Source organism: Lampetra planeri, unplaced genomic scaffold, assembly GCF_965212315.1.
Source record: "Lampetra planeri unplaced genomic scaffold, kcLamPlan1.2.h2 scaffold_1351, whole genome shotgun sequence".
Lineage (NCBI taxonomy): Eukaryota > Metazoa > Chordata > Hyperoartia > Petromyzontiformes > Petromyzontidae > Lampetra > Lampetra planeri.
The window spans coordinates 2,501-30,246 of record NW_027614069.1 but is presented as its reverse complement, the minus strand read 5'-3'; the positions used below and the strand labels follow the sequence as shown (position 1 = coordinate 30,246).

Below are 27,746 nucleotides of genomic sequence, written 5' to 3'. Positions count from 1 at the left end.
AGGTGAGGAGGAGGGGGAGGAGGGGGCGGGGGATGCGTGACGAGGTGAGGAGAAGGAGGGGGCGGGGACTGCGTGACGAGGTGAGGGGAGGGGCGGGGGCTGCGTGACGAGGTGAGGAGTGGGAGGAGGGGGAGGGGCGGGGGATGAAGAGGTGGGAGGTGGAGGGATGAGTGGGGGGGGGGAGTAGAATCACGTAAAAATCCCGTCGCCCAGCGTAGCGGGAGAGATGATGGATTCTTAAATCCATCTGTGCGGCGATGATTGCCGGGTGGGATTTCGACGCTACAGGAGATAGCTTCTTGCGAGAGAGTGTGAGAGAGAGAGATTTCCTGATTTGTTTTACGATGTCGAGGTGGTAGGGAGAGTGGAAGAGACGAGTGGAGAGAGTGGAGAGATACGGGGTCGGAGCTGTTTGCGAGCACCCATTAAGGCGGGGGACGGGGGAAAGGAGATCATGTTCTTTAGTTCTTTCACGTAGATAGAAAAATAAGATAACATTTGAAGTGAAAAAAAAAATCTTTTTAAATATTTTTTTTTAAAATAATATAGAGGATTTTTTAAAATACATTTTATTCACTTTTTTTTCTATCTACGTGACTTTACCAGAAGAACCATAGAATATGATTGCCTGCAGTCACAAAAGTTTTAAGTCAAAATTTAGGCTGAGGAGACCTTGGGGATACACACACTACACACACTACACACACACAACACACACACTACACACACACACTACACACACTACACACATTACACACACATTACACACACACACACCACACACACACACTACACACACACTACACACACACTACACACTACACACACCACACACACATTACACACACACCACACACACTCCACACACTACACACACACGACACACCCACATTACACACACACACTACACACACTACAAACACACTACACACACACACTACACACACACACTACACACACTACACAAACTACACACACTACATACACACACTACACACACACACTACACACACACACTACACACACTACACACACACAGACACACACTACACACACATACACACAGACACACAGACACACACACATACACACACAGACAAAGGCCCCCTTATAGCCTCCACTTGCTTCTGGGGCAAGTGCTATCACACAGGTATACACACACGTGCACACTCGTGCACACACACGAATAAACACGCACAGACACATGCGCACACACATTCACATACACACGTACAGACATACACGCACACAACACGCAGACACAAGTTCACACACGCCGACACGCGTGCACACACGCAGACACACACAGACACACACGCAGACAACACACACAGACAGACACACACAGACACACACACAGACACACACGCAGACACACGCACACAGACACACACGCAGACACATACAGACACACACACAGACACAGACAGACACACACACAGACACACACACACAAACACACACAGACACACACACACACAAACACACCACAGACACACACAGACGCACAGACAGACACACACACACAGACACGCACGCACACGCGGCGAGGTGAGAATGCGTCGCTTCCCATCAAAGTGGAGGAGGAGGAGGCGCGGCGCGCATTGAAGTGATAATGAAGCTCGCGGCGCCGACGAAAGTTCTGACGGGAACTGGCTCGGAGCTAACACTGCAGCAAGGCGGGGTGCAGCGAGGCGGGGTGCAGCGAGGCGGGGTGCAGCGAGGCGGGGGGTGCAGCAGGGCGGGGTGCAGCTGTGATGGGTGCAGCTGTGATGGGTGCAGCTGTGATGGGTGCAGCGAGGCGGGGGTGCAGCAGGGCGGGGGGTGCAGCTGTGATGGGTGCAGCTGTGATGGGTGCAGCTGTGATGGGTGCAGCGAGGCGGGGTGCAGCAGGGTGGGGTGCAGCTGTGATGGGTGCAGCAGGGCGGGGTGCAGAAAGGCGGGTACAGCTGTGATGGGTGTAGCTGTGATGGGTAGAGCCATGGGGGGTAGAGCGATGGTGGTAGAGGGATGGGGTAGAGGGATGGGGGGTATCATCATCACGGTCGCTAGGAGATGTTAACTACCTCGCCTGGTGTACAGGAGGTCGTGAGTTCGATCCCGACCCTGACGATGCCTGCTGCTGTATATTTGGAGTTTTCGTGTCTCTCTCTCATCATCATCACGGTGGCTAGGAGATGTTAACTACCTCGCCATGTGTACAAGAGGTCGTGGGTTCGATCCCGACCCTGACGATGCCTGCTGCTGTATATTTGGAGTGTGTGTGTCTCTCTCTCTCTCCCCGTGGTCGCGTGGATTTTTAATCGGGGTCCTCCGGGTTTTTCCCCTCCACATTTAGAATCAACGACACGCGTCCAGATAGAATTGTGGCTGCTATGAATGTCGACGTGGGGGCCTTAGGGCCGTCCATAAATGACGTCACGCGATTTTTGGACGATTTTTGACCCCCCCCCCCCTTCGTCACACGGCGTCAAATATGACGTCACGAAGCTCTGCCCCCCCCCCCCCAAAATAAAACATGCTTTAAATCGCTTTAAACTATTGTCATTGTAGTGCATATTTAATGTGGCGCTGCACTCTGATGTTGTAGGAGAAAACATTTATACAGGTAGGAACAGCAGTTCCACACTGCCCACCAGGGATTATTTGTCTGTCGTGCATAGCCCCTCCCAAACATGTAGTACGCTCCCGGATTGGTTGAAGTGCATCACGTGACCGCGAGCTTTCTGTCGTGCACGAATGCGCTGTCCAACCAAGTTGCTACCTGTCCACTCCGAAGGAACGTGTTTAAAAAAGTCTATTTAATTAAGTAGAACGTGTCGTCTACATTTATTTAAAGTTGCGCATTTTGATGTGACGTCACATTTCTCAACCCCCCCCCCCCCCTCGTCACACATCGTCACAAATGTCTGACCCCACCCCCCTAGGTGCGTGACGTCATTTATGGACGGCCCCTTACCTGGCAAAAACATTTTTTTGGTTCATAGTAAAGAAAAAAGTTTATGCACAGCTGTTACGAACCACCTGACGAATTGGTCGCCTACGAGGCACCGGTGACTTTAACTTACCTGGTGTCAATCTTCTTGGTTCTTTCGGTAAAGTCACGTAGAAGGGAAGTAATAAAATAATACAAATAAAACATAATAAAATAATTCTCACGACGTTTCGGCCACAACGCAAGCAGCTGTCCGACAGACCTAGTCTTCACCCGAGGACGGCTGCTTGCGTTGTGGCCGAAACGTCGTGAGAATTATTTTATTATGTTTTATTTTTATTATTTTATTATTTCCCTTCTACGTGACTTGACCGAAAGAACCAAGAAGATGAATCCCTGCAGTCACGAAAGCTTTAAATTAAAAATTATTGTATTATGTTTTATTTTTTATCCTTTTATTTTTTCCCTTCTACGTGACTTTACCGAAAGAACCAAGAAGATGAATCCCTGCAGTCACGAAAGCTTTAAATCGAAATTTACCTGGTGTCTCTGAGTCTCGGACACGGCCTTTGTGAACTACTTGACAGAGCGAGCCCAGACCATGCTCTCAAACATCGATTCTTGTCGTCGTTTTATCGAGGCCACTGCTCTCCATATCCCCCGGGGGGGAGGAAGTGGGGTTCATGGAGGTCAACAACAACACAAATAGACTAATAGGGTTTTTCCCCTTTTTTTCTGGCAACAAAACTGACACCTTTTGCAAGGAATCATGCTTACATTAACCACAATACTTGCAGTCAAATGCAAACAAAAAACAATACTCTGATACTCTTTTGGTTATTTCGGTTAAAGTCACGTATAAAGATAAAATAATAATAAATTAAATAATAGCATACGACGTTTCGATTGCAACACAAGCAATCATCATCAGGTAGTCACGAAAGCTCCAAATTTAAGATCAATACTCTGATAATTTATGCATTGTCTTTGAAACTGATTGGTCCACACCAGAGACAGCTTTCTTTAGAGCCTAGTCTCATATGGTGTTCGACCAGATGACTGCAAGTATTGTGGTTGATGTAAGCATGATTCCTTGCAAAAGGTGTCAGTTTTGTTGCCAGAAAAAAAAAGGGAAACCCCCTATTAGTATATTTTGGTACTGGCAAAGGAGGTCCCATGATGTAGCTTCTCACCCCGAGCTCTCATTACTTTGGTTAGTGCGTTGTCTTTGAACTGTGCGCCTTTTGGCGTCATCTGGTCGAAAACCATATGAGACTAGGCTCAAATGAAAGCTGTCTCTGGTGTGGACCAATCAGTTTCAAAGACAATGCATAAATTATCAGAGTATTGTTTTTTGTTTGCATTTGACTGCAAGTATTGTGGTTAATGCAGGGGCGGTTTCTTTATTAGGGCGATTGGGCGACGCACTACCAATGTCATTCAACCACAGAGTCACGCTAACCGTCACTGTGCCTCTGGATATAGTCCAATCAGCGTCATGTCACGTTCTGTGGAGTACCGCCTCTTTTTGGACCGATTTCATTCCGGCTGAGAATCGCCCAGAGTGGTCGCATAGACTTACATTCAAAGATGTTTTTTTTCGAACGGGGGGCGCTGCAATGCATTCTCTATGGCTTCCGGGAGGGCTCGCACTAACGTGCTTACGTCATCATACGTAAGCACGTTGCATCCAACAATATAATTTGTCGCCACCTAGTGGAATCTTTAATAAAATAAACTTGAGTGGATTGTATTAATAGTGAGTATAGAAACAAACAAGATGTATTGTAAGAGTCACTTTATTTTTCATTAATATTAAAGAAGTGAAGTTGCCTTTACATGCTTAAGCTGTTAATTTATCCTTTGCATGGGTGGACCTTATCCTTATAAATCATCCAGACATTTGCCCCCCCTGAGAGATGTTGCAGGAGCCGCCACTGGGTTAATGTAAGCATTATTCCTTGTAAAAGGTGTCAGTTTTGTTGCCAAAAAAAGGGGAAAAACCCTATTAGTATATTTTGGTACTGGCAAAGGAGGTCCCATGATGAAACAACACACATATTTCGTTGTCTCGGCTCGGCTCAGTCTCGGCCTCTGGCTCGAGTGAGCCGCGGCTCGAGAGACACAATTTGAGTCGTGAGCCGAGCCCTGAGCCGAGCCAAGGCTCAGCCGTGAGCCGAGCCTGCAACTCAAAATGTGGCTCTGTGACCCCCCCATCCCGCCCCGCATGGTAGAGAGAAGGGTGACTCCGGCAAAACCATCTTGATCCCGCTTGGCCGCTTGACTCCTTTGCCTGTCTGCCCCCCCCCTGCCCCCCCCCACCCTCTCCCCCTGCCCCCCCCACCTTCTCCCCTCTGCCCACCCCCCTGCCCCCCCACCCTCTCCCCCTGCCCCCCCCCCCCACCTTCTCCCCTCTGCCCACCCCCCTGCCCCCCCACCCTCTCCCCCTGCCCCCCCCCCCACCTTCTCCCCTCTTCCCACCCCCCTGCCCCCCCACCCTCTCCCCCTGCCCCCCCCCACCTTCTCCCCTCTGCCCCCACTCCATACACCCCCACCCTCTCCCCCCCCCACCCTCTCCCCCTGCCCCCCCCCCCCCCACCGCACTCCCCCGCAGATAAAAGAGCGAGGAAGGGTGGTGGTCGGTGGGGTGGTTGTGGGTGGTGGTGGTTGTGGGTGGTGGTTGTGGTTGGTGGTGGGTGGTTGGTGGTGGGTGGTGGGTGGTGGGTGGTGGTGGTGGTTGTTTGGTGGTGGTGGGTGGTGGGTGGTGGGGGGGTGGTGGTTGGTGTGTGGGTGGTGGCTGGTTGTGGTGGTGGTGGTTGGTGGGTGGTGGTTGTTTGGGCCTGCGGCAGCGATGAGCGACAGGAGAGGGGTGCGCACGGGACCCCCGCCGACGCCACCCGCGTCCCTGGGGGGTCTGGTGGGGGGCGCTGCCCCCTGCCTCGCCAAGGTGGAGCTGCGCGTCTCGTGCCGAGCTCTGCCCGACCGGGACGCGCTCTCACGGCCCGACCCATGCGCCGTGCTGCTCATGCAGTCCTTCGGCCAGTGGATGGAGGTGAGGAACACACCCCCCCCCCCCACCACCCCCCCACCCCCCCCACACCGCACGGAGTCTCTGGTGGTGGTGGTAGTGGGGAGCGGGTGGCGCAGCGGTTAACGCATTGCGCGGGCGGGCAGCGAATGAATGCGCTCTGAACACTGGGTTTCCCTGCTGAACTCCCCCATAATAGGGCGTCTGTGAAAACATAGATTGTTAGGTTCATTACTACCCCTATCATCACCACTATCACTACCGCTACCCCTATCACTACCCCTATCATCACTCCTATCACTACCACTACCCCTATTACTACCCCTATCATCACCCCTATCACTATCACTACCCCTATTACTACCCCTATCACTACCCCTACCACTACCGCTACCCCTAATACTACCTCTATCACTACCCCAACCACTACCACTACCCCTATGACTACCCCTATCACTACCCCAACCCTATCACTACCCCAACCCCTATCACTACCCCAACCCCTATCACTACCCCTATCACTACCCCTATCACTACTGCTACCCCTATCACTACCCAAATCACTACCCCAACCACTACCACTACACCTATCACTACAACTATCACTACCCCAACCCCATATCACTACCCTTATCACTACCCCTTTCACTGCCTCTATCTCTACCACTACCCCTATCATTACCCCAACCACTATCACTACCCCAACCACTACCACTACCCCTATCACTACCACTATCATCACCCCTATCACTACCGCTACCCCTATTACTACCCCTATCACTACCCCTACAACTACCCCTATTACTACCCTAACCCCTATCACTACCCCTACCACTACCCCTATTACTACCTCTATCACTACCCCAACCACTACCACTACCCCTATCACTACCCAAATCACTACCCAAACCACTACCACTACCCCTATCACTACAACTATCACTACCCCAACCCCATATCACTACCCCTACCACTACACCTATCACCACCCTACCACTACCCCTACCACTACCCCTACCACTACCCCTACCACTACCCCTACCACTACACCTATCACCACCCTACCCCTGCCACTACCCCTATCACTACCACTACCCCTATCACTACACCTACCCCTCCTTAACCACTCCCGCCTGTTCTCCTGTCACCATAACTACACCAACGAATCCACGTCGCCCTTCGTCATCTCAAGCGCTGTCGCCTTACGTGCGAGTTGTATCAATGCCGCACAGCGCCCTGGTGCACGCCGCCGCTATATACATCTACATAGATACAAGTCTTCAAATCTACTCAGGATAAGATATTCGTAGGTTTTTTTTGGTAAAGTCATGTAGGTAAAGAATAAAAAATAAAATTAATAAAAGTAAAATAAAAATAAAATACAAATCACGACGTTTATTTTTATTTTACTTTTATGGATTTTAATTTTCATTTTTTACCTACGTGACTTTACCGAAAAAACCTAAGAATGTGAATCCTTGCAGTCACGAAAGCTTCAAATCTAGAATCAAGATAAGGTTCCAAAGCAATGTACGACATACAACCTTTTGACCTGTAGGTCAAAATCAAGGACCTGGGCACGATCCACCCACGTCCTTCAACACCGGGGGAGAGAGAGACTTTTGACTCTAGATTTGAAGCTTTCGTGACTGCAAGGATTCATATTCTTAGGTTTTTTCCGGTAAAGTCACGTAGGTAAAAAATTAAAATTAATAAAAGTAAAGTAAAACATAAAATAAAAATCACGACGTTTCGGAGGCAACACAAGCTTCCGTCTTCAGGTGGAACAATCACAGCACGATAGCTGTATCAATTAAAATGTTTTACTACGTGACTTTACCGAAAAAACGTAAGAATAGAGACTTTTGACTTTTATACAACTTTTATTGCCGCCAACAGCAACAGCAATGGAGGCGATTCCGATATGAAATACACAAAGTCACCAGCAACACAAATGAACGCTATAAATCCACACACAGAGAGTGAGACACGGAGAGAGACAGAGAGAGAGAGGGCGACAGAGGGAGAGACAGAGTGAGACACAGAGAGAGACACAGAGAGAGAGAGAAAGGGCTTCATCAGAGCGAGACAGAGATAGAGACAGAGAGAGAGACAGACAGAGACTTTGACTTTTAAACAACTTTTATTGCCGCCAGCAGCAACAGCACTGGAGACGATTTCGATATGAAACACACAAAGTCACCAGCAACACAAATGAAATTAAACGCTACAAATCCACGCGCTGTAGCGCTAAAAGCACCGCGCACAACACGGAAGAAAAGTCACGTGGTGGTGATGGTGGTGGTCATCGCGCACGCCACGGTGACGAGCGAGCGCTTCAGAAGGTGAACACCACGAGGGTGCCGTCCACGCAGGTTACAGAGAGGGGCTTGTCCGGCTCCCCAGCGTTCGAAGAAGACGTGCACATCACCGACGTGTGTGTGGTACATGGCGTGCTCCAGCCGGAGCCGCGCCTTGAGCAGGCCTCTGAACACTGGAAGCACAGAGCAGCCGTCAGTGTTACCTTGCAGAATATGTTTCATCGTCTTATACACCGCCAACTCCAAATATACAGCAGCAGGCGTCAGGATCAGGATCGAACCCACGACCTCCTGCACACCAGGCGAGGTAGTTAACATATACTAGCCACCTTGATGATGATGAGAGAGAGACACGCAAACTTCAAACATGTAGCAGGCGTCAGGGTCAGGATCGAACCCACGACCTCCTGCATACCAGGCGAGGTAGTTAACATCTCCTAGTCACCGCGGCGCTCCTGACACGTGCTCGCCACTCGCAATGCCGCTCCGAGCAATAGCCAGGCTCTCTACACCTGCTTAGCTTCCTGATTAAAACAAAAACAAAAAACTCCCAACGGAGCTCGGATGCGTGGGATGGGCGCGTTCAGAGTGACCCGTTCGGCGAGGCCGAGAGGATGGACATCAATCAGATCCGCTTCTGATGCAATTCATCATCATCAGAAGCATCATCATCATCATCGGCAGCGGTGGCGTGGAAGAGTCGCACGGCCGGGGCAATGAGAAACCGTCCCCCAGCATTTAATGTTCAGCTTTGATGTGCTTCGCCCGTGGCCCGCTGTGTGTGGTCGCTATTTATACACGTGATGCATTTTAATGATGGGGCAGAGGGAGACAGGGAGGGAGGGAGACAGGGAGGGAGGGAGACAGGGAGGGAGGGAGACAGGGAGGGAGGGAGACAGGGAGGGAGGGAGGCAGGGAGGGAGGGAGACAGGGAGGGAGGCAGGAGGGAGGGAGACAGGGAGGGAGTGTCACCCCATCCCCCCCCCACCTCCCCCACTCTGGCCCCTGGCCGTAATGAATTTGATGGAACGACAGAAGGTAAAGATCCCCCCTCCTTCGTCTTGCGAGCCGCCAATGCCCCGCGCGCGCACAGCCTCCACACACAGCCTCCACTCACAGGGCGCTGTCGGGCGTCGCCTCGACACGTCCCCCCCACACGTGGCTTCGATCCCGACCCTGACGCCTGCTGCTGCTGTGTAATTGGAGTTTGCGTGTCTCTCTCTCTCATCATCATCACGGTGGCTAGGATATGTTCACTACCTCGCCTGGTGTACAGGAGGTCGTGGGTTCGACCCTGACGCCTGCTGTATATTTGGATTTCCCGTGTCTCTCTCTCTCTCACCGTGGTCGCGTGAATTTTTTCCCGGGTCCTCCGGTTTTCCCCTCCACGTTTAGAATCAACGTCACGCGTTTCGAGAATCTGGTTACTATACATTTCCATGTGATGACGATGAGGCCACTTCGTTGAGCTATCATTTGTTGGCCAGGTCCCTTCTGAACAATATCTACGAAGCCTTACCTTGTAAAATAATTTTTGTTGTTGAATTTAGTCTCAATATATATGTATAAGGTTGCCCACAAGTCAGGACACGTAGGGTTGTTATGTTTATTTTATCAGATCGCAAAGGGTTATTTCATTTTTTTTGTTCAACAAATATTCGAATTGACTTCCATAAATATTAATGCACGATGCATGGATTCTCTGGTTCAAATTTTTTTTTTAACGTCGTATCTTTGTTTGGTCAAGATGACAGGCATCCGATCTTTGACCATTCGTCAGGTACGAGTTTGGTGTAAAAAAAATGTCATCGGAAAAAGGAAGGAGCAAAAATGGACGTAAATAACACTGGTCAACAAAAGAAAACATTTTTTTTTCTAATTTCAGGGTGCTGATTCCAAATCTGATCTCAGATTTGCTCTATCACATCTCATTTTTATGCTATCGGCATACCCCATTTTCATTGATTTTACCCGAAATTAACTCTGTCACTTATGATTGCAAGTTGTTGCGAGTCAGTGACTGCTTTAGTGTTAAAATATGGTGCTGTATTTTTAGGATAGTGTGTTTCTAATATAATTTTATGTAGATATCCACATTTATTTAATATTTTTCTTCTGCAGTTTTTATTGAAAATGCAATATTTGATATCTCAAAAACCTGATGGGATAGACAAACACTGATGCCAGATTTGGAATCAGCACCCCAACATTACATTAAAACCGCTGGAATACCGTATGCCAGAAAAAGTGTGTTGACCAGTGTAATGAAACCAGATACAAATGTTAGCTTACAGAATAGACAATTAAAATGGTTTAATGCCGGCGTTAACGTCAATATAATAAGCTGATATGCCCTGACGTTGAGGCACATCACGTATGTACATACAGTTCGCGCACACTCACGTTTACAAAGACAAAGGTTGCCACCCCGGTAAGACACACATGCGGTTGGGGAAAGTGCTATTTGCGAGCGCCTATTAAGGGCGACACGGCAGAACGAGTAGGCGCAGATGCACGGGAACACGTCAGTTTGAGTTTCATGTATTAGGTATAGTCTTGTGAGCCATTCGGCTCTTGAATCGGGTGCAACCGCAACAAAGAAAAACATGAACAAGAAAATATCTGAAAGTGACTTCGCAAACAGAAAAATCCACTAAAAAACAGCAAAATATTGCAGAAAAAGCACCGCATATCAATGCTGTGTGCAAAAATCCCAGTGGGATGCAAGTCAAACACAATAACAACCATGAGACATATTCTTGGTTCTGTCGGTAAAGTCACATAGAAGGGAAATAATAAAATAAAATATATATAACAATAAAAACATTCTCACGACGTTTCGACTGCAACACAAGCAATCATCATCAGGTGTGAAATCCACAGCAAGAAAATTAGAAAAAAGATATTTTTTGTGTAATATTTTTATTATTTTATTATTTCCCTTCTACGTGACTTTACCGAAAGAAGCAACAATATGAATCCCTGCAGTCACGAAAGCTTTAAATCGAAATTTAACCCTAAGACAATTTAGATTAGAGTGATCAGTCTAACTCGGTACTACAACAAACAAACATGGCTAAACCAAAACGTCGAGCTGAGCTTAGATTCATTTGGGAGAGATTTTGCCACTGACGTTCATCGTGAGCGGGGATGGAAATCGGAGTTGCGGGCGTTCTTAGGGCAACGCAATCGCGCACGTGGGCACGCGCACGTGGGCACGTGGGCACGCGCACGTGGGCACGTGGTCACGCGCACGTGGGCACGCGCACGTGGGCACGTGGTCACGCGCACGTGGGCACGCGCACGTGGGCACGTGGTCACGCGCGCACGTGGGCACGTGGTCACGCGCGCACGCGCGCACGTGGGCACGTGGGCACGCGCACGCGGGCACGTGGTCACGCAATCACGTGAGTCTGCGACGAGGCGGGGTGAGGATTGGGTGAGGACGGGGTGAGGACGGGGTGAGGAGGAGGTGAGGAGGGAGGGTGGCTGAGCGAGTCTGTCAGGAGGCGTGACGGCTCACGTCATCTCTGCCACTCCGCTGGTGTCTCTCCAACCCTCTCTGCTCGGGGCCACGGACCCCATAATTGCCCCTCGGGAACCCTGAACCTTATCTGGGGGAGGGTGGGGGTGGAGGGGAGGGGGTGGGGGGGATGGGGGGAGGGGGGTGTGGGGGAGGGGATGGGGGGGTGGGCAAAGTCAGCCCCGTCGATAATTCTCGGCTCCTGCACCACGGTTCATCAGCTCCCAGATCGATGCGCGCCGCCACGCGGACCGTCCACACTTGCACGGAGCTGTGCGGAAGATAATTGTGTCGTTCATCATCCCACCCCCACACCACCCACCCCACCCCACCCACCCTTGCCAAGTGATTCCTCGCGGCAGTTTGGTCCAAGGGGAGGGTGCAGGGGGGCGGGGGCGGGGGCTGGTGGGAGGGGGGGAACTCTTCGGGCTAATTGCAGTCACAGTGGTGATAGCGTCCATCCCCTGCTGGATGAAGAGGCCTCACTCTCTCCTCTCTCCTCTCTTCTCTCTCTCTGTCTACCCGTCACGTCGTCCTGCGGGGCCACAATCGGTCTGGCCCCGTCTCTCACCGCTCACGCCTAGACTTATTGGGACAAGTGCTGTTAGCGAGCATCTATTAAGAGGCTCGGCAGCAGGGAGAAGCCGTGCCGGAATGTAACTGAATGTAACGGAGTGTAACGGAATGTAACGGCTGTTGATAGAGCGCAGTACAGTGACTGCCCGGCCGCCTTTGTCTCTCCAGCGCTGGCATTTTCACAAATCGCACCAGACACTCATTCAAGGCTGAGTCGACGTAGGAGTCTTTACTGAGAAGGGAACAACAATAGGGGCCGTCCATAAATGACGTCACGCACCTGGGGGGGGGGGGGTCAGACATTTGTGACGATGTGTGACGAGGGGGGGGGGGTTGAGAAATGTGACGTCACATCAAAATGTGCAACTTTAAATAAATATAGACAACACGTTCTACTTAATTAATACACTTTTAATAATTGTTTTCTCCTACAACATCAAGAGTGCAGCGCCACATTAAATACGCACTACAGTACAACGACAATAGTTTAAAGCAATTTGAAGCATGTTTTATTTTCAAAATGGAAATATGGTTTGGGGGGGGGGGCAGAGCTTTGTGACGTCATATTTGAGGGGGGGTCTGACTTTTTGTGACGTCGTGTGACGAAGGGGGGGGGGGTGTCAAAAATCGTCCAAAATCGCGTGACGTCATTTATGGATGGCCCCTAAACTATTTAAACTATTTTTTAATTTTACCAGGTAAGGCCCCACGAGCTATATTTTTCAGAAGCGACGTCGCTATCACAAATGATAGCTCAACGAAGTGGCTCTTCATCATCATCACGTGGAAATTTATGGCAGCCAAATACTCTAAACGCGTGACGTCGATTTCAAATGTGTAGGGGAAAACCCGGAGGACGCTGAGAAAAAAATCCACGCGACCACGTGGGGAGAGAGAGAGACACGCAAACTCCAAATATACAACAGGCATCGTCAGGGTCAGGATCGAACCCACGACCTCCTGTGCACCAGGCGAGGTAGTTAACATCTCCTAGCCGCCGTGATGATGATGGGAGAGAGAGAGACACGCAAACTCCAAATACACAGCAGGCATCGTCAGGGTCAGGATCGAACTCACGACCTCCTGTATAGCAGGCGAGGTAGTTAACATCTACAAATATACAACAGGCATCGTCAGGGTCAGGATCGAACCCACGACCTCCTGTACACCAGGCGAGGTAGTTAACATCTCCAAATATACAACAGGCATCGTCAGGATCAGGATCGAAGCTACGACCTCCTGTATAGCAGGCGAGGTAGTTAACATCCCCTAGCCACCGTGATGATGATGAGAGAGAGACACGCAAACTCTAAATACACAGCAGGCGTCAGGGTCAGTTTTGGGATCGACCCGATGATTGCCACACGGCATAGATACACTTAACGAATTTCTAAATCATCTCAACTCGCAAAACCAATCCATTCAGCTCACCATGATAGTGGAAGCTGACACAACTCTCCCTTTTATGTATATTCTGCTTGGGGGCGGTCGAAATGGTAATTTCACCCACACAGCGTTTACCGATAGAAAACGCACACTGACGCCTATCTGAATGCAGTCACACCATCGCTCCGCACAGAAATCCTCTCTCATCACGACGCTCATACATCGGGCTAAGAAAGTGTCAGATTGTGATTGACTGAGAAGTGAAATTCAATATAGTGATAGGTTTTATCCCTTTCAACTGGTACAAAAAACTGACACCTTTATACAAGGCATCATGTTTGCAATAACCACAACACAAGCAGTCAAAATGCAAACAAAAAGAAACAACTCTGATAATGATAATGATATGCACTGTCCTTGAAGTTGATTGGTCCACACCCGAGACAGCTTTTCTTAGAGCCTAGTCTCCATTGGTGTTGGACCAGATGAAGCCAAAAGGCGTACAACTCAAAGACAGCGCACTATCAGAGTATTGAGAGCTCGGGGTAAGCATTTACACTATGAGACATCCTTTACCAGTGGCAAAATATAGTAATAGGTTTTTACCCTTTCAACTGGTACAAAAACTGACACCTTTATACAAGGCATCATGTTTGCAATAAGCACAACACAAGCAGTCAAAATGCAAACAAAAAGAAACAACTCTGATCATGATAATGATATGCACTGTCCTTGAAGTTGATTGGTCCACACCCGAGACAGCTTTTCTTAGAGCCTAGTCTCCATTGGTGTTGGACCAGATGAAGCCAAAAGGCGTACAACTCAAAGACAGCGCACTATCAGAGTATTGAGAGCTCGGGGTAAGCATTTACACTATGAGACATCCTTTACCAGTGGCAAAATATAGTAATAGGTTTTTACCCTTTCAACTGGTACAAAAACTGACACCTTTATACAAGGGATCATGTTTGCAATAAGCACAACACAAGCAGTCAAAATGCAAACAAAAAGAAACAACTCTGATCATGATAATGATATGCACTGTCCTTGAAGTTGATTGGTCCACACCCGAGACAGCTTTTCTTAGAGCCTAGTCTCCAACATGTTGAAGAAGCGCCGCAATTGAACGGTTACAATGATGCACACATCAACAGGGCACTGAATGCCAAAACCAAATCATCAAATAACACGAGCGTTGAAAGTGACCAAGTAATTAGAACGATTAAAATAGCGTACGTTGCGGGAGAAACTGATAAACTAGCCAGATGTTTGGATAAACAAAACGTCAGAGTCAGATTTGGCACGGTACATAAAATGCAGAAATTAATATTTCATACAAAAGATGTATTACCGAAGCTATCAACAGAAGATGTGTAACGAATTAATTCCGCTTGTGGCAAATGCTATGTTTGGGCAAACATGACGAATGATCCGCACGAGACAAAAAAATAAAAGAAACATTAAATGTCTTCTTGGTTCTTTCGGTAAAGTCACGTAGAAGGGAAATAATAAAATAATAAAAATAAAAGCATAATAAAATACAATTCTCACGACGTTTCGACTACAACACTAGCAGCCGTCCTCAGGTGAAGAACAGCGCTGCCCCTTCTCCGTGACTTTACCGAATGAACCAAGAAGATGAATCCCTGCAGTCACGAAAGCTTTCAATCGAAACATATTAAATATTCCAAAATGCAGCTGTCGGCAGTGACGGAACACCCGTGCCAACAATGACACTCAATTGATTTTGATAATGTTGAAATTACTATTGGCCAAGACTAATTAGAGAATCGATCGATTTCGAGAGAAATACTAAATAATTTTAAGCGTTCGGATGGCTACAGACTTGGTGCTGATTGTTTAAACGCATGCCTATACAGGTCACCATACTTCAATGGGGATTAATGTTGAACAGACGATAACCGGTACTGCTATTTTAGTGCACACATTCGACAGGAGGTACAAGAACGATGGGTTTGCATGATGTACATTAGTAACCTTATTAATAACTCAACAGGCAATGGATACCCATTGTAATTTTTATGGATTCGTTAATACAGAGGACGATTTCTCTACAAATCTGGCTGTCGCCTGATGAAGCTGGTTGTAATTACTGGCGAAACGTCGTACTCAGATTCTAAATGTTGTGGCTTGGCTCTCCAACACACCGGTGTGCTGTACTAGTATACTACACTATACACTACACTATACACTACACTACAATATACACTACACTATACACTACACTACTATACACTACACTACTATACACTACACTACGATACACTACACTATACACTACACTACTATAAACTACACTACTACACACTACACTATACACTACACTACCATACACTACACTATACACTACACTACTATACACTACACTACTATACACTACACTATACACTACACTACTATACACTACACTATACACTACACTACCATACACTACACTATACACTACACTACTATACACTACACTATACACTACACTACTATACACTACACTATTTGATATCTAAAAAACCTGCTGTGATAGACAAAAACTGATGCCAGATTTAGAATCAGCGCCCCAAAATTACCTTTAAACCGTTGGAATACCTTATGCCAGAAAAAGTGTGTTGACCAGTGTTATATATATGGTGTTAATAAGAAAGTGTTAGTGATATAGTGTTAACAATAATCTAGTGTTCTATCTGACCTGGATTCTACCGATGATTAGTGAATAATTTACTGCGCAGCACTGTACTTTATTAAACATTTATGTACATTGCATATACACTCTTACATCGCACATCTACCCTCGTGTAGGCGAACCACAACTTACGCGAAGGTGTACACAGAACCGAACCACCCCCACCGCGTACTCTGAGCCAGAGGTGTGGACTCGAGTCATGTGACTTGGACTCGAGTCAGACTCGAGTCATGAATTTGATGACTTGCGACTCGACTTGGACTTGCATAACAATGACTTTGTCCCACCTATGAGATGTGGACTCGAGTCATGTGACTTGGACTCGAGTCAGACTCGAGTCATGAATTTGATGACTTGCGACTCGACTTGGACTTGCATAACAATGACTTTGTCCCACCTCTGCTCTGAGCCCTTGCTGTTTGTACTCAGCCTCACCCCCCGTCCACCCACCACGTGCACTGGGATGTGCATTCAGCACCACGGACAACGCCGCCTCTCTCTCTCTGAGCTATTGCCACCGCTTCCTTTAACGATCAGCAGTCACCACCACCACCCCACCCACCCCACTCTTACCCCTGCCATCGATTTCCCAACCTCAAATCGATTCCCTATGAATGATGCCACCGTTACGGGGTCACCATTTGATTCAAGAACCCAATCCTTTAGGCAGAACCCTCTCATTCTATCCCTGTGCGTGATGGTGCTGCGGTGGCTAGGAGATGTTAACTACCTCGGCTGGTATACAGGAGGTCGTGGGTTCGATCCCGACCTTGACGCCTGCTGCTGTATATTTGAAGTTTGCGTGTCTCTCTCTCTCTCTCCCTGTGGTGAGATTGTTAACTACCTCGCCTGGTGTACAGGAGGTCGTGGGTTCGATCCGCACCCTGATAATGCCGGATGTATATTTGGAGTTTGCGTGTCTCTCTCATCATCATCATGGTGGTGAGATGTTAACGACCTCGCCTGGTATACAGGAGATCGTGAGTTCAATCCCGACCCAGACGCCTGCTGCTGTATATTTGGAGTTTGCATGTCTCTCTCTCTCTCCCTGTGGTGAGATTGTTAACTACCTCGCCTGGTGTACAGGAGGTCGTGGGTTCGATCCCGACCCTGACGCCTGCTGCTGTATATTTGGAGTTTGCATGTCTCTTTCTCTCTTATCATCATCATAGCGGTGAGATGTTAACGACCTCGCCTGGTATACAGGAGGTTGTGGGTTCGATCCCGACCCTGACAAGGCCTGATGTATATTTGGAGTTTGCGTCTCTGTCTCTCTCTCTCCCCATGGTGAGATGTTAACTACATGACCTTGTAGACAGGAAGCCGAGCGTTCGGAGTATTTGGTTGCTACTATAAATGTCCACGTGATGATGATGATGATGATCATAAGCCACTTCGTTGAGCTGTCATTTGCGATGGCGAGGTCGCATTTGACAAAAATAGCTAGCGAGCTCAGTTGGGCCTTACCTGGTAAAATAAAAATAGTTTGTAATCTAAATAGTGTTCGTTCAGGAGTCGGTAATCACGTTGGCTCTTTTAACAGCTCGCCCTGACCGGCATCACTAATTGGACCAGCTATAATTGTATTCAGCTCAATGCCAAGAAGAGAGAGAGAGAAAGAAAGAATAGCTTCTTCTTGTCGGCACAAAGAAGCAATTTGCAAACCTGGACACATTTGAGGTGAACTCATTGCGCTGAAAGGTAATTCCACCATACGCTTTGGTTCTTTCGTTAGAAATAAAATGAAACAACACAAGCCGTCGTCATCAGGTGGGACAACTACAGCAAGAAACAACTGCTGAAGAAGGCGAGAGAGTTGCCGTGGCACGAGGTTATATCGACGATATCGGTAGGGTACATGGGCTGGGCTAGAGATGGGGGGGGGGCAGAGTAAGATCTGCGGCGGCGACGGGAGAGCTATGCGGAGAGAGAGGAGGGGGGTTGCCAATGTAGCAGCAATGCCAATGCAGCAGCAATGCAGCAGCAATGCCAATGCAGCGGCAATGCCAATGCAGCGGCAATGCAGCGGCAATGCCAATGTAGCAGCAATGCCAATGCAGCAGCAATGCCAATGCAGAAACAATGCCAATGCAGCAACAATGCAAATGCAGCAGCAATGCCAATGCAGCATCAATGCAGCAGCAATGCCAATGCAGCAGCAATGCAGCGGCAATGCCAATGCAGCGGCAATGCAGCGGCAATGCCAATGTAGCAGCAATGCCAATGCAGCAGCAATGCCAATGCAGAAACAATGCCAATGCAGCAACAATGCAAATGCAGCAGCAATGCCAATGCAGCAGCAATGCCAATGCAGCATCAATGCAGCAGCAATGCCAATGCAGCAGCAATGCAGCGGCAATGCCAATGCAGCGGCAATGCAGCGGCAATGCCAATGCAGCGGCAATGCAGCGGCAATGCCAATGTAGCAACAATGCCAATGCAGCAGCAATGCCAATGCAGAAACAATGCCAATGCATCAACAATGCAAATGCAGCAGCAATGCCAATGCAGCATCAATGCAGCATCAATGCAGCAGCAATGCCAATGCAGCAGCAATGCAGCAGCAATGCCAATGCAGCAGCAATGCAGCATCAATGCAGCAGCAATGCCAATGCAGCAGCAATGCAGCAGCAATGCCAATACCGCAGCAATGCAGCATCAATGCAGCAGCAATGCCAATGCAGCAGCAATGCCAATGCAGCAGCAATGCAACAGCAATGCCAATACCGCAGCAATGCAGCATCAATGCAGCAGCAATGCCAATGCAGCAGCAATGCAGCATCAATGCCAATACCGCAGCAATGCAGCATCAATGCAGCAGCAATGCCAATGCAGCATCAATGCCAATACCGCAGCAATGCAGCAGCAATGCAGCAGCAATGCCAATACCGCAGCAATGCAGCATCAATGCAGCAGCAATGCCAATGCAGCAGCAATGCCAATGCAGCAGCAATGCCAAACGCTGGCGATGCGTGGGGGTAAATTAACCCGGGCAAAAAACAGACCAGCACCCGGCAGATGCAGGCCGGCTACGGGGACGGGTACCCGTTTGCGACCCTGGTGCGGCCGGGTACGGGTACGGGTAGGCCGTGAGTCACTGGTGAGTCACCGTTTGTCACTCATTTCCCAACGTCTTGTCTCTTCTAACAATTCAAGTTCCTAGAATCAACCTACCCGCGCCTGCAACATGGCTTCATCCCAGAGGTCGAAATCGGGTACCCTATACCCTACCCGATACCCGGCCGGGTACGGGTAGTCGGGGGTAGGGTACGCGTTTGCGACCCTGGTGCGGCCGGGTACGGGTAAGGAATCAAAACCCTAATATGGGTTTTCCCCTTTTTTCTGGCAACAAAACTGACACCTTTTGCAAGGAATCATGCTTACATTAACCACAATGCTTGCAGTCAAATGCAAATAAAAAACAATACTCTGATAATTTATGCATTGTCTTTGAAACTGATTGGTCCACACCAGAAACAGCTTTCTTTAGAGCCTAGCAGTTGTGTTCGACCAGATGACGCCAAAAGGAGCACTCGTTTTTTGTTTGCATTTGACTGCAAGTATTGTGGTTAATGTGAGCATGATTCCTTGCAAAAGGTGTCAGTTTTGTTGCCAGAAAAAAAAAGGGGGAAAAAACCCCTATCAGTATATTTTGGTACTGGCAAAGGAGGTCCCATGATGAATCAAAACCCGTTTGCGACCTCTGGTGTGAGGCCCGGGGTGAGTCCGTGGTGAGGCTGCGGTGAGTTAGTGGTGAATGCCGTGCAACTGCTGCCGCTGTGACGCCGTCGTGCCAGGTGGACCGCACGGAGGTGATGCGCAGCACGCTGAGCCCCGTGTTCGCCAAGGTGTTCACGCTCGACTACTCATTCGAGGAGGTTCAGCGCCTCCGCTTCGAGGTCTACGACGTCAGCTCGCGGCACGGCCCGCGAGACGAGGACCTCCTGGGGGCCACCGACACCACCCTGGGGCAGGTGAGCCTGGGTGAGTGGAGGGGGTGGGTGGGTGGGTGGAGGGGGTGGGTGGGTGTGTGGGTGGAGGGTGTGGGAGATGAGTTTGGGTGGGTGGAGTAGGTGAGTGTGGGTGAGTGGAGGGGGCGGGTGGGTGAGTGGGGGAGATGAGTTTGGGTGGGTGGGGTAGGTGAGTGTGGGTGAGTGGAGGGGGTGGGTGGGTCAGTGGGGGAGATGAGTTTGGGTGGGTGGGGTAGGTGAGTGTGGGTGAGTGAGTGGAGGGGGTGGGTGGGTGGGTGGGGAGATGAGTTTGGGTGGGTGGGGTAGGTGAGTGTGGGTGAGTGGAGGGGGTGGGTGGGTGGGTGGTGGGAGATGAGTTTGGGTGGGTGGGGCAGGTGAGCCTGGGTGAGTGGAGGGGGTGGGTGGGTGGGGCAGGTGAGTGTGGGTGAGTGGAGGGGGTGGGTGGGGTAGATGAGTTTGGGTGGGTGGTGCAGGGGAGTGTGGGTGGGGCAGGTGAGTGTGGGTGGGGCAGGTGAGTGTGGGTGGGTGGGGTAAATGAGTTTGGGTGGGTGGGGCAGGTGAGTGTTGGGGGGTGGGGCAGGTGAGCCTGGGTGAGTGGAGGGGGTGGGAGGGTGGGGTAGATGAGTTTGGGTGGGTGGTGCAGGGGAGTGTGGGTGGGGCAGGTGAGTGTGGGTGGGGCAGGTGAGTGTGGGTGGGTGGGGCAGGTGAGTGTGGGTGGGTGGAGCAGGTGAGTGTGGGTGGGTGGGGCAGGTGAGTGTGGGTGGGGCAGGTGAGTGTGGGTGGGGCAGGTGTGTGTGGGTGGGTGGGGCAGGTGAGTGTGGGTGGGTGGGGTAGGTGAGTGTGGGTGGGTGGGTGGGGCAGGTGAGTGTGGCTGGGTGGGTGGAGCAGGTGAGTGTGGGTGGGGCAGGTGAGTGAGGGTGGGTGGGGAAGGTGAGTGTGGGTGGGTGGGGTAGGTGGGTGTGGGTGGGTGGGGCAGGTGAGTGTGGGTGGATGGGGCAGGTGAGTGTGGGTGGGTGGGGCAGGTGGGTGTGGGTGGGTGGGGCAGGTGAGTGCGGGTGGGTGGGGCAGGTGAGTGTGGGTGGGTGGGTGGGGCAGGTGAGTGAGGGTGGGTGGGGTAGGTGAGTGTGGGTGGGTGGGGCAGGTGAGTGTGGGTGGGTGGGGCAGGTGAGTGTGGGTGGGGCAGGTGAGTGTGGGTGGGTGGGGTAGGTGAGTGTGGGTGGGTGGGGCAGGTGAGTGTGGGTGGGTGGGGCAGGTGAGTGTGGGTGGGGCAGGTGAATGTGGGTGGGTGGGGCAGGTGAGTGTGGGTGGGTGGGGCAGGTGTGGGTGAGTGGGTGGGTGGGGCAGGTGAGTGTGAGAGGGTGGGTGGGGCAGGTGAGTGGGTGAGTGGGGTAGATGAGTTTGGGTGGGTGGGGTAGATGAGTTTGGGTGGGTGGGGCAGGTGAATGTGGGTGGGTGGGGCAGGTGAGTGGGTGGGTGGGGCAGGTGATTGCGGGCGGGTGGGGCACGTGAGTGGGTGGGTGGGGCAGGTGGGTGGGGCAGGTGAGTGTGCGTGGGTGGGGCAGGTGAATGTGGGTGGGTGGGGCAGGTGAGTGTGAGTGGGTGGGTGGGGCAGGTGAATGTGGGTGGGTGGAGCAGGTGAGTGAGGGTGGGTGGGGCAGGTGAATGTGGGTGGGTGGGGCAGGTGAGTGTGGGTGGGTGGGGCAGATGTGGGTGAGTGGGTGGGTGGGTGGGGCAGGTGAGTGTGAGTGGGTGGGTGGGGCAGGTGAGTGGGTGGGTGTGGCAGGTGAGTGTGAGTGGGTGGGTGGGGCAGGTGAGTGTGAGTGGGTGGGTGGGGCAGGTGAATGTGGGTGGGTGGGGCAGGTGAGTGTGGGTGGGTGGGGCAGGTGAGTGTGGGTGGGTGGGGCAGGTGAGTGTGGGTGGGGCAGGTGGGTGTGGGTGGGTGGGGCAGGTGAGTGGGTGGGTGGGGCAGGTGAGTGTGGGTGGGTGGGTGGGGCAGGTGAGTGCGGGTGGGTGGGGCAGGTGAGTGAGTGGGGCAGGTGAGTGTAGGTGGGTGGGTGGGGCAGGTGAGTGCGGGTGGGTGGGGCAGGTGAGTGGGTGGGGCAGGTGAGTGTAGGTGGGTGGGTGGGGCAGGTGAGTGCGGGTGGGTAGGGCAGGTGAGTGTGGGTGGGTGTGGGTGAGTGTGACAGGTGAGTGGGTGGGTGGGGCAGGTGAGTGTGAGTGGGTGGGTGGGGCAGGTGAATGTGGGTGGGTGGAGCAGGTGAGTGAGGGTGGGTGGGGCAGGTGAATGTGGGTGGGGCAGGTGAGTGTGGGTGGGTGGGGCAGATGTGGGTGAGTGGGTGGGTGGGTGGGGCAGGTGAGTGTGAGTGGGTGGGTGGGGCAGGTGAGTGGGTGGGTGTGGCAGGTGAGTGTGAGTGGGTGGGTGGGGCAGGTGAGTGTGAGTGGGTGGGTGGGGCAGGTGAATGTGGGTGGGTGGGGCAGGTGAGTGTGGGTGGGGCAGGTGAGTGTGGGTGGGTGGGGCAGGTGAGTGTGGGTGGGGCAGGTGGGTGTGGGTGGGGCAGGTGAGTGGGTGGGTGGGGCAGGTGAGTGTGGGTGGGTGGGACAGGTGAGTGCGGGTGGGTGGGGCAGGTGAGTGTGGGTGGGTGTGGGTGAGTGTGACAGGTGAGTGAGTGTGGCAGGTGAGTGTGGGTGGGTGTGGGTGAGTGTGACAGGTGAGTGGGTGGGTGTGGCAGGTGAGTGTGGGTGAGTGAGTGAGTGGGTGAGTGTGGCAGGTGAGTGTGGCAGGTGAGTGTGACAGGTGAGTGAGTGTGGCAGGTGGGTGTGGCAGGTGAGTGTGACAGGTGAGTGTGGCAGGTGAGTGAGTGTGGCAGGTGAGTGGGTGGGTGTGGCAGGTGGGTGTGGCAGGTGAGTGAGTGTGGCAGGTGAGTGTGAGTGGGTGAGTGTGGCAGGTGAGTGTGGCAGGTGAGTTAGTGTGGCAGGTGAGTGTGGCAGGTGAGTGTGGCAGGTGAGTGAGTGTGACAGGTGAGTGAGTGTGGCAGGTGAGTGGCGTCTCGTGCTGTCACACAGATCGTGTCTCAGCGCAAGTTGATCCGCGCCCTGCAGCTCAAGCAGAGGAAATACGCCGTGAAGCCGACCATCACGGTACGCGAACCCTGACACACACACACACAAAGACTAAGATCCCCCGTGTAACCTACACAAGCTGTTGGGGCAAGTGCACACGAGGGGGCGGCGTGGTCAGGACCCAGACACGCACACAAGACAAATATCTTCTTGGTTCTTTCGGTAAAGTGACGTAGAAGGGAAATAATAAAATAATACAAATAAAACATAATAAAATAATTCTCACCACGTTTCGGCCACAACGCAAGCAGCCGTCCTCAGGTGAAGAACAGGTCTGTCGGAAAGACAGCGTCTGAATGAAAAATATACGCTGCCAAGCCTGGTGGTTTTCATTCAGACGCTGTCTTTCCAACAGACCTGTTCTTCACCTGATGACGGCTGCTTGCGTTGTGGCCGAAACGTCGTGAGAATTTTTATTTTATTATGTTTTATTTTTATTATTTTATTATTTCCCTTCTACGTGACTTTACCGAAAGAACCAAGGAGATGAATCCCTGCAGTCACGAAAGCTTTAAATCGAAAGACAAAGATCCCCCGTATAGCTCTCCTACAGACTGTAGGGGCAAGTGCTGTTAGCGAGCGCCTATGAAGGCCGGCACGGCACACGAGTGGGTGGGTGGACAGCCCCGCGCCCGGCCGCCTTTGTCTCCCTCGTGGCGATGTTTACTACACACCGCACCAGGTACTCATTTCAGGCTGATTCGACCTAGGGGAGGCCCAGGACCGGTTCAAATAGTCCTCACCGGTGTTGGCCGTGCGCTGGAATCGAACTCGGATCGCCGGGTTCGTAGCGCCCACCGCTGCACCGCCGCTCCCCACGCAACAAAGTAAAGCTAAAGATCCCCCGTGTAGCTCTTTAACAGACTGTCAGGGGCAAGTGCTGCTGTTAGCGAGCACCAGCGAAGGCCGGTGGCCTGCACCACGCCATTAGACATTCGCGCTCTACAGAACTCTAAGGAGGAGAGGCCACGCAACCTTCACGTGACAGAACCTCTGCCCGAGTCGGGGATCGAACCCAGGCTCACCCCTCGTTTGCTGTGCGGCACAGGTGTGGGGGTGTGTGTTGGGGAGCGGCAGTGTAGCGGTTAGCGCGCTGCGCTATGAACCTGGCGACCCGGGTTCGATTCCCGCTCACGGCCAACACCAGTGACGATTATCTGAACCGGTCCTGGGCATCCCCTAGGTCGACTCAGCCTTAAATGAGTACCTGGTGCGATGTGTAAACATCGCCACTGGGGAGACAAAGGCGGTCGGGCGTGGTGCTGGCCACCCACCCCCTCGTGTACCGTTCCGGCCTTCCTAGGTGCTCGCTAACAGCACTTGCCCCTACAGTCTGTTAAGACTATACGGGGGATCCTTGTCTTTTGTGTCACCAGTGCCCATGATCAGGCGTGGGCGACTACAATAACAAGAACAGTCATTGTACTCGAATTCGGTACAATAACAACAATAACAACCCCCCCCCCCCCCTCGATATTTGAAGAGGCGAAATTGCACGTGGTGATGACGAGACGGCCATGGTCCTCGATGAATGACGTCACAAAGCAGCCAACCAAGCCCCCCCCCATCTCCCCCACCCCCCCCTCCCTTCCTCCCACTCCACAGATCATCTCGGACGAGCTGACGAGCAACAACGACTACGTGACGCTCGCCTTCCACGCACTCAAGCTGGACGACAAGGTGGTGGTGATGGTGGTGATGGTGGTCGTGGTGATGGTGGTGATGGTGGTGGGGGTGGTGATGGTGGTGGGGGTGATGGTGGTGGGGGTGGTGGGGGTGGTGGGGGGTGGTGGGGGGTGGTGGGGGTGATGGTGGTGGGGGTGATGGTAGTGGTGATGATGGTGGTGGTGATGGTGGTGATGGTCGATTCCCGCTCACGGCCACCAACACTGGTGACGATTATCTAAACCGGTCCTGGGCCTCCCCTAGGTCGACTCAGCCTCAAATGAGCACCTGGTGCTCTGTGTAAACATCGTCACTGGGGAGACAAAGGCGGCCGGGCGTGGTGTTCGCCACCCACCCCCTCGTGTACCGTGCCGGCCTTCATAGGTGCTGCTCGCTAACAGCACTTGCCCCTACAGTCTGTTAAGGCTACACGGGGGATCTTTGTCTTTGGTGGTAGTGCCTGGTGATCGCCCGGCCACCCAGAGCTCATGGTCACCCCCCCCACCCCCCACGTCTTTTCGAGTCATCATCACCATCATCATCACCATCACCACCATCATCATCACCATCATCACCATCATCATCATCATCACCATCATCACCATCATCACCACCATCATCATCACCGTCATCACCACCATCATCACCATAATCATCATCACCATCATCACCATCATCATCACCATCATCACCATCATCATCACCATCATCATCACCATCATCACCACCATCATCACCATCATCACCACCACCATCATCACCATCATCACCACCACCATCACCACCATCATCCCTACCATCATCATCATCATCACCATCATCATCATCATCACCACCATCATCACCATCATCACCATCATCACCACCGTGGTGGTTGTGGTTGTCCTGGTGGTCGTGATCATTGCAAGTGGTAGCGTAATGCAGCAATGGTAGCACCGTCATCATCAGTTTGAGCAGCAGCATCAGCAGCAGGAGCATCATCATCAGCAGCATCATCATCATCAGCAGCATCATCATCAGCTTCAGCAGGAGCAGCATCATCATCATCAACAGCAGGAGCAGCAGCAGGAGCATCATCATCAGCAGCACCATCATCATCAGCCGAGCAGCAGCAGGAGCACTATTAGTTAATGTCTGCGTTGACTTGCAAATGTGTACTTCTGTGCTGTGCTGCTCTGTGCTCTGACGCCTCCCCGTGCAGGACTTCTTCAGCAAGTCGGACCCCTTCCTCGAGATCTTCCGTCTCAACGACGACGGCACCCAGCAGCTCGTGCACCGCACCGAGGTGAGGAAGTCGCTCACTCACCCAACCACTCACTCGCTCAACCACTCACTCAGCCACTCACCCAACCACTCACTCACCCAACCACTCACTCACCCAACCACTCACTCACCCAACCACTCACTCAGCCACTCACTCATTCACCCAACCACTCACTCACTCAACCACTCACTGACCCAACCACTCACTCATTCACCCAACCACTCACTCACCCACCCACCCACCCACAAAACCTACCCACCCACAAACCCACCCACCCACAAACCCACCCACCCACTCACCCACCCACCCACAAACCCACCCACTCACCCACCCACCCACACACCCACTCACCCACCCACACACCCACCCACACACCCACTCACCCACCCACCCAGCCACTCACCCACTCACCCACCCACCCAGCCACTCACCCACCCACCCAGCCACCCACCTACCCACTCACCCACCCACCCACCCACTCACCCCACACACACACCGACCCACACACTCACCCACCCACCCACTCACCCATCCACCCACCCACCCACTCCCCACCCACCCACTCCCCCACCCACCCACTCACCCACCCACTCACCCACTCACTCACCCATCCACCCCACTCATCGTCTCCGTGTGTGCTCCCTCCTCCTCCTCGCCGCCCGCGTGTGCCCGTGGTGTCCCACAGGTGATCATGGACAACCTGAACCCGGTGTGGAAGCCCTTCAAGTGTCCATCCAGTCGCTGTGCTGCTGCGACTACGAGAGGCAGCTGAAGGTGCCGTCACGTGGCGGGGCACGTGGTGGAGTGGTGGTGGTGGTGGTGATGGTGGTGGTGTGGTGGTGTGTGGTGATGGTGGTGGTGATGCTGCTGATGATGATGCTGCTGCGGCTGATGATGCTGCTGCTGATGATGATGCTGCTGATGCTGCTGATGATGCTGCTGCTGCTGATGATGATGATGCTGCTGCTGATGATGATGCTGCTGCTGATGATGCTGCTGCTGCTGATGATGCTGCTGCTGCTGCTGATGATGCTGCTGCTGCTGCTGATGATGCTGCTGCTGCTGATGATGCTGCTGCTGCTGAGGCTGCTGCTGCTGATGATGCTTCTGCTGCTGATGATGCTGCTGCTGCTGATGATGCTGCTGCTGCTGCTCGCTACCGACAGCCTGGTTGAAGGTCACGTGGGGGGCGACCTTTGTGTGTGTTGCCCACTCGGCAGTGCATGGTGTGGGACTGGGACTCGAGCGGGAAGCACGAC

General features: G+C 51.9%; 1 protein-coding gene across 1 annotated transcript in view; it reads left to right on the top strand.

The window, feature by feature from the left end:
- Window positions 1-5,786: 5,786 nt before the first annotated feature.
- Window positions 5,787-27,746, top strand: part of LOC144739176 (copine-4-like) — a gene marked incomplete at its 3' end in the record, with an annotated part of 22,020 nt that continues 60 nt past the window's right edge. The window contains 8 exon segments of the mRNA XM_078622153.1: window positions 5,787-5,987; window positions 20,265-20,441; window positions 23,502-23,576; window positions 25,164-25,238; window positions 26,425-26,508; window positions 27,173-27,212; window positions 27,215-27,261; window positions 27,708-27,746. The exon segment at window positions 27,708-27,746 is cut by the window's right edge and continues 60 nt beyond it. Coding sequence (XP_078478279.1) covers window positions 5,787-5,987; window positions 20,265-20,441; window positions 23,502-23,576; window positions 25,164-25,238; window positions 26,425-26,508; window positions 27,173-27,212; window positions 27,215-27,261; window positions 27,708-27,746 — 738 coding nt within the window.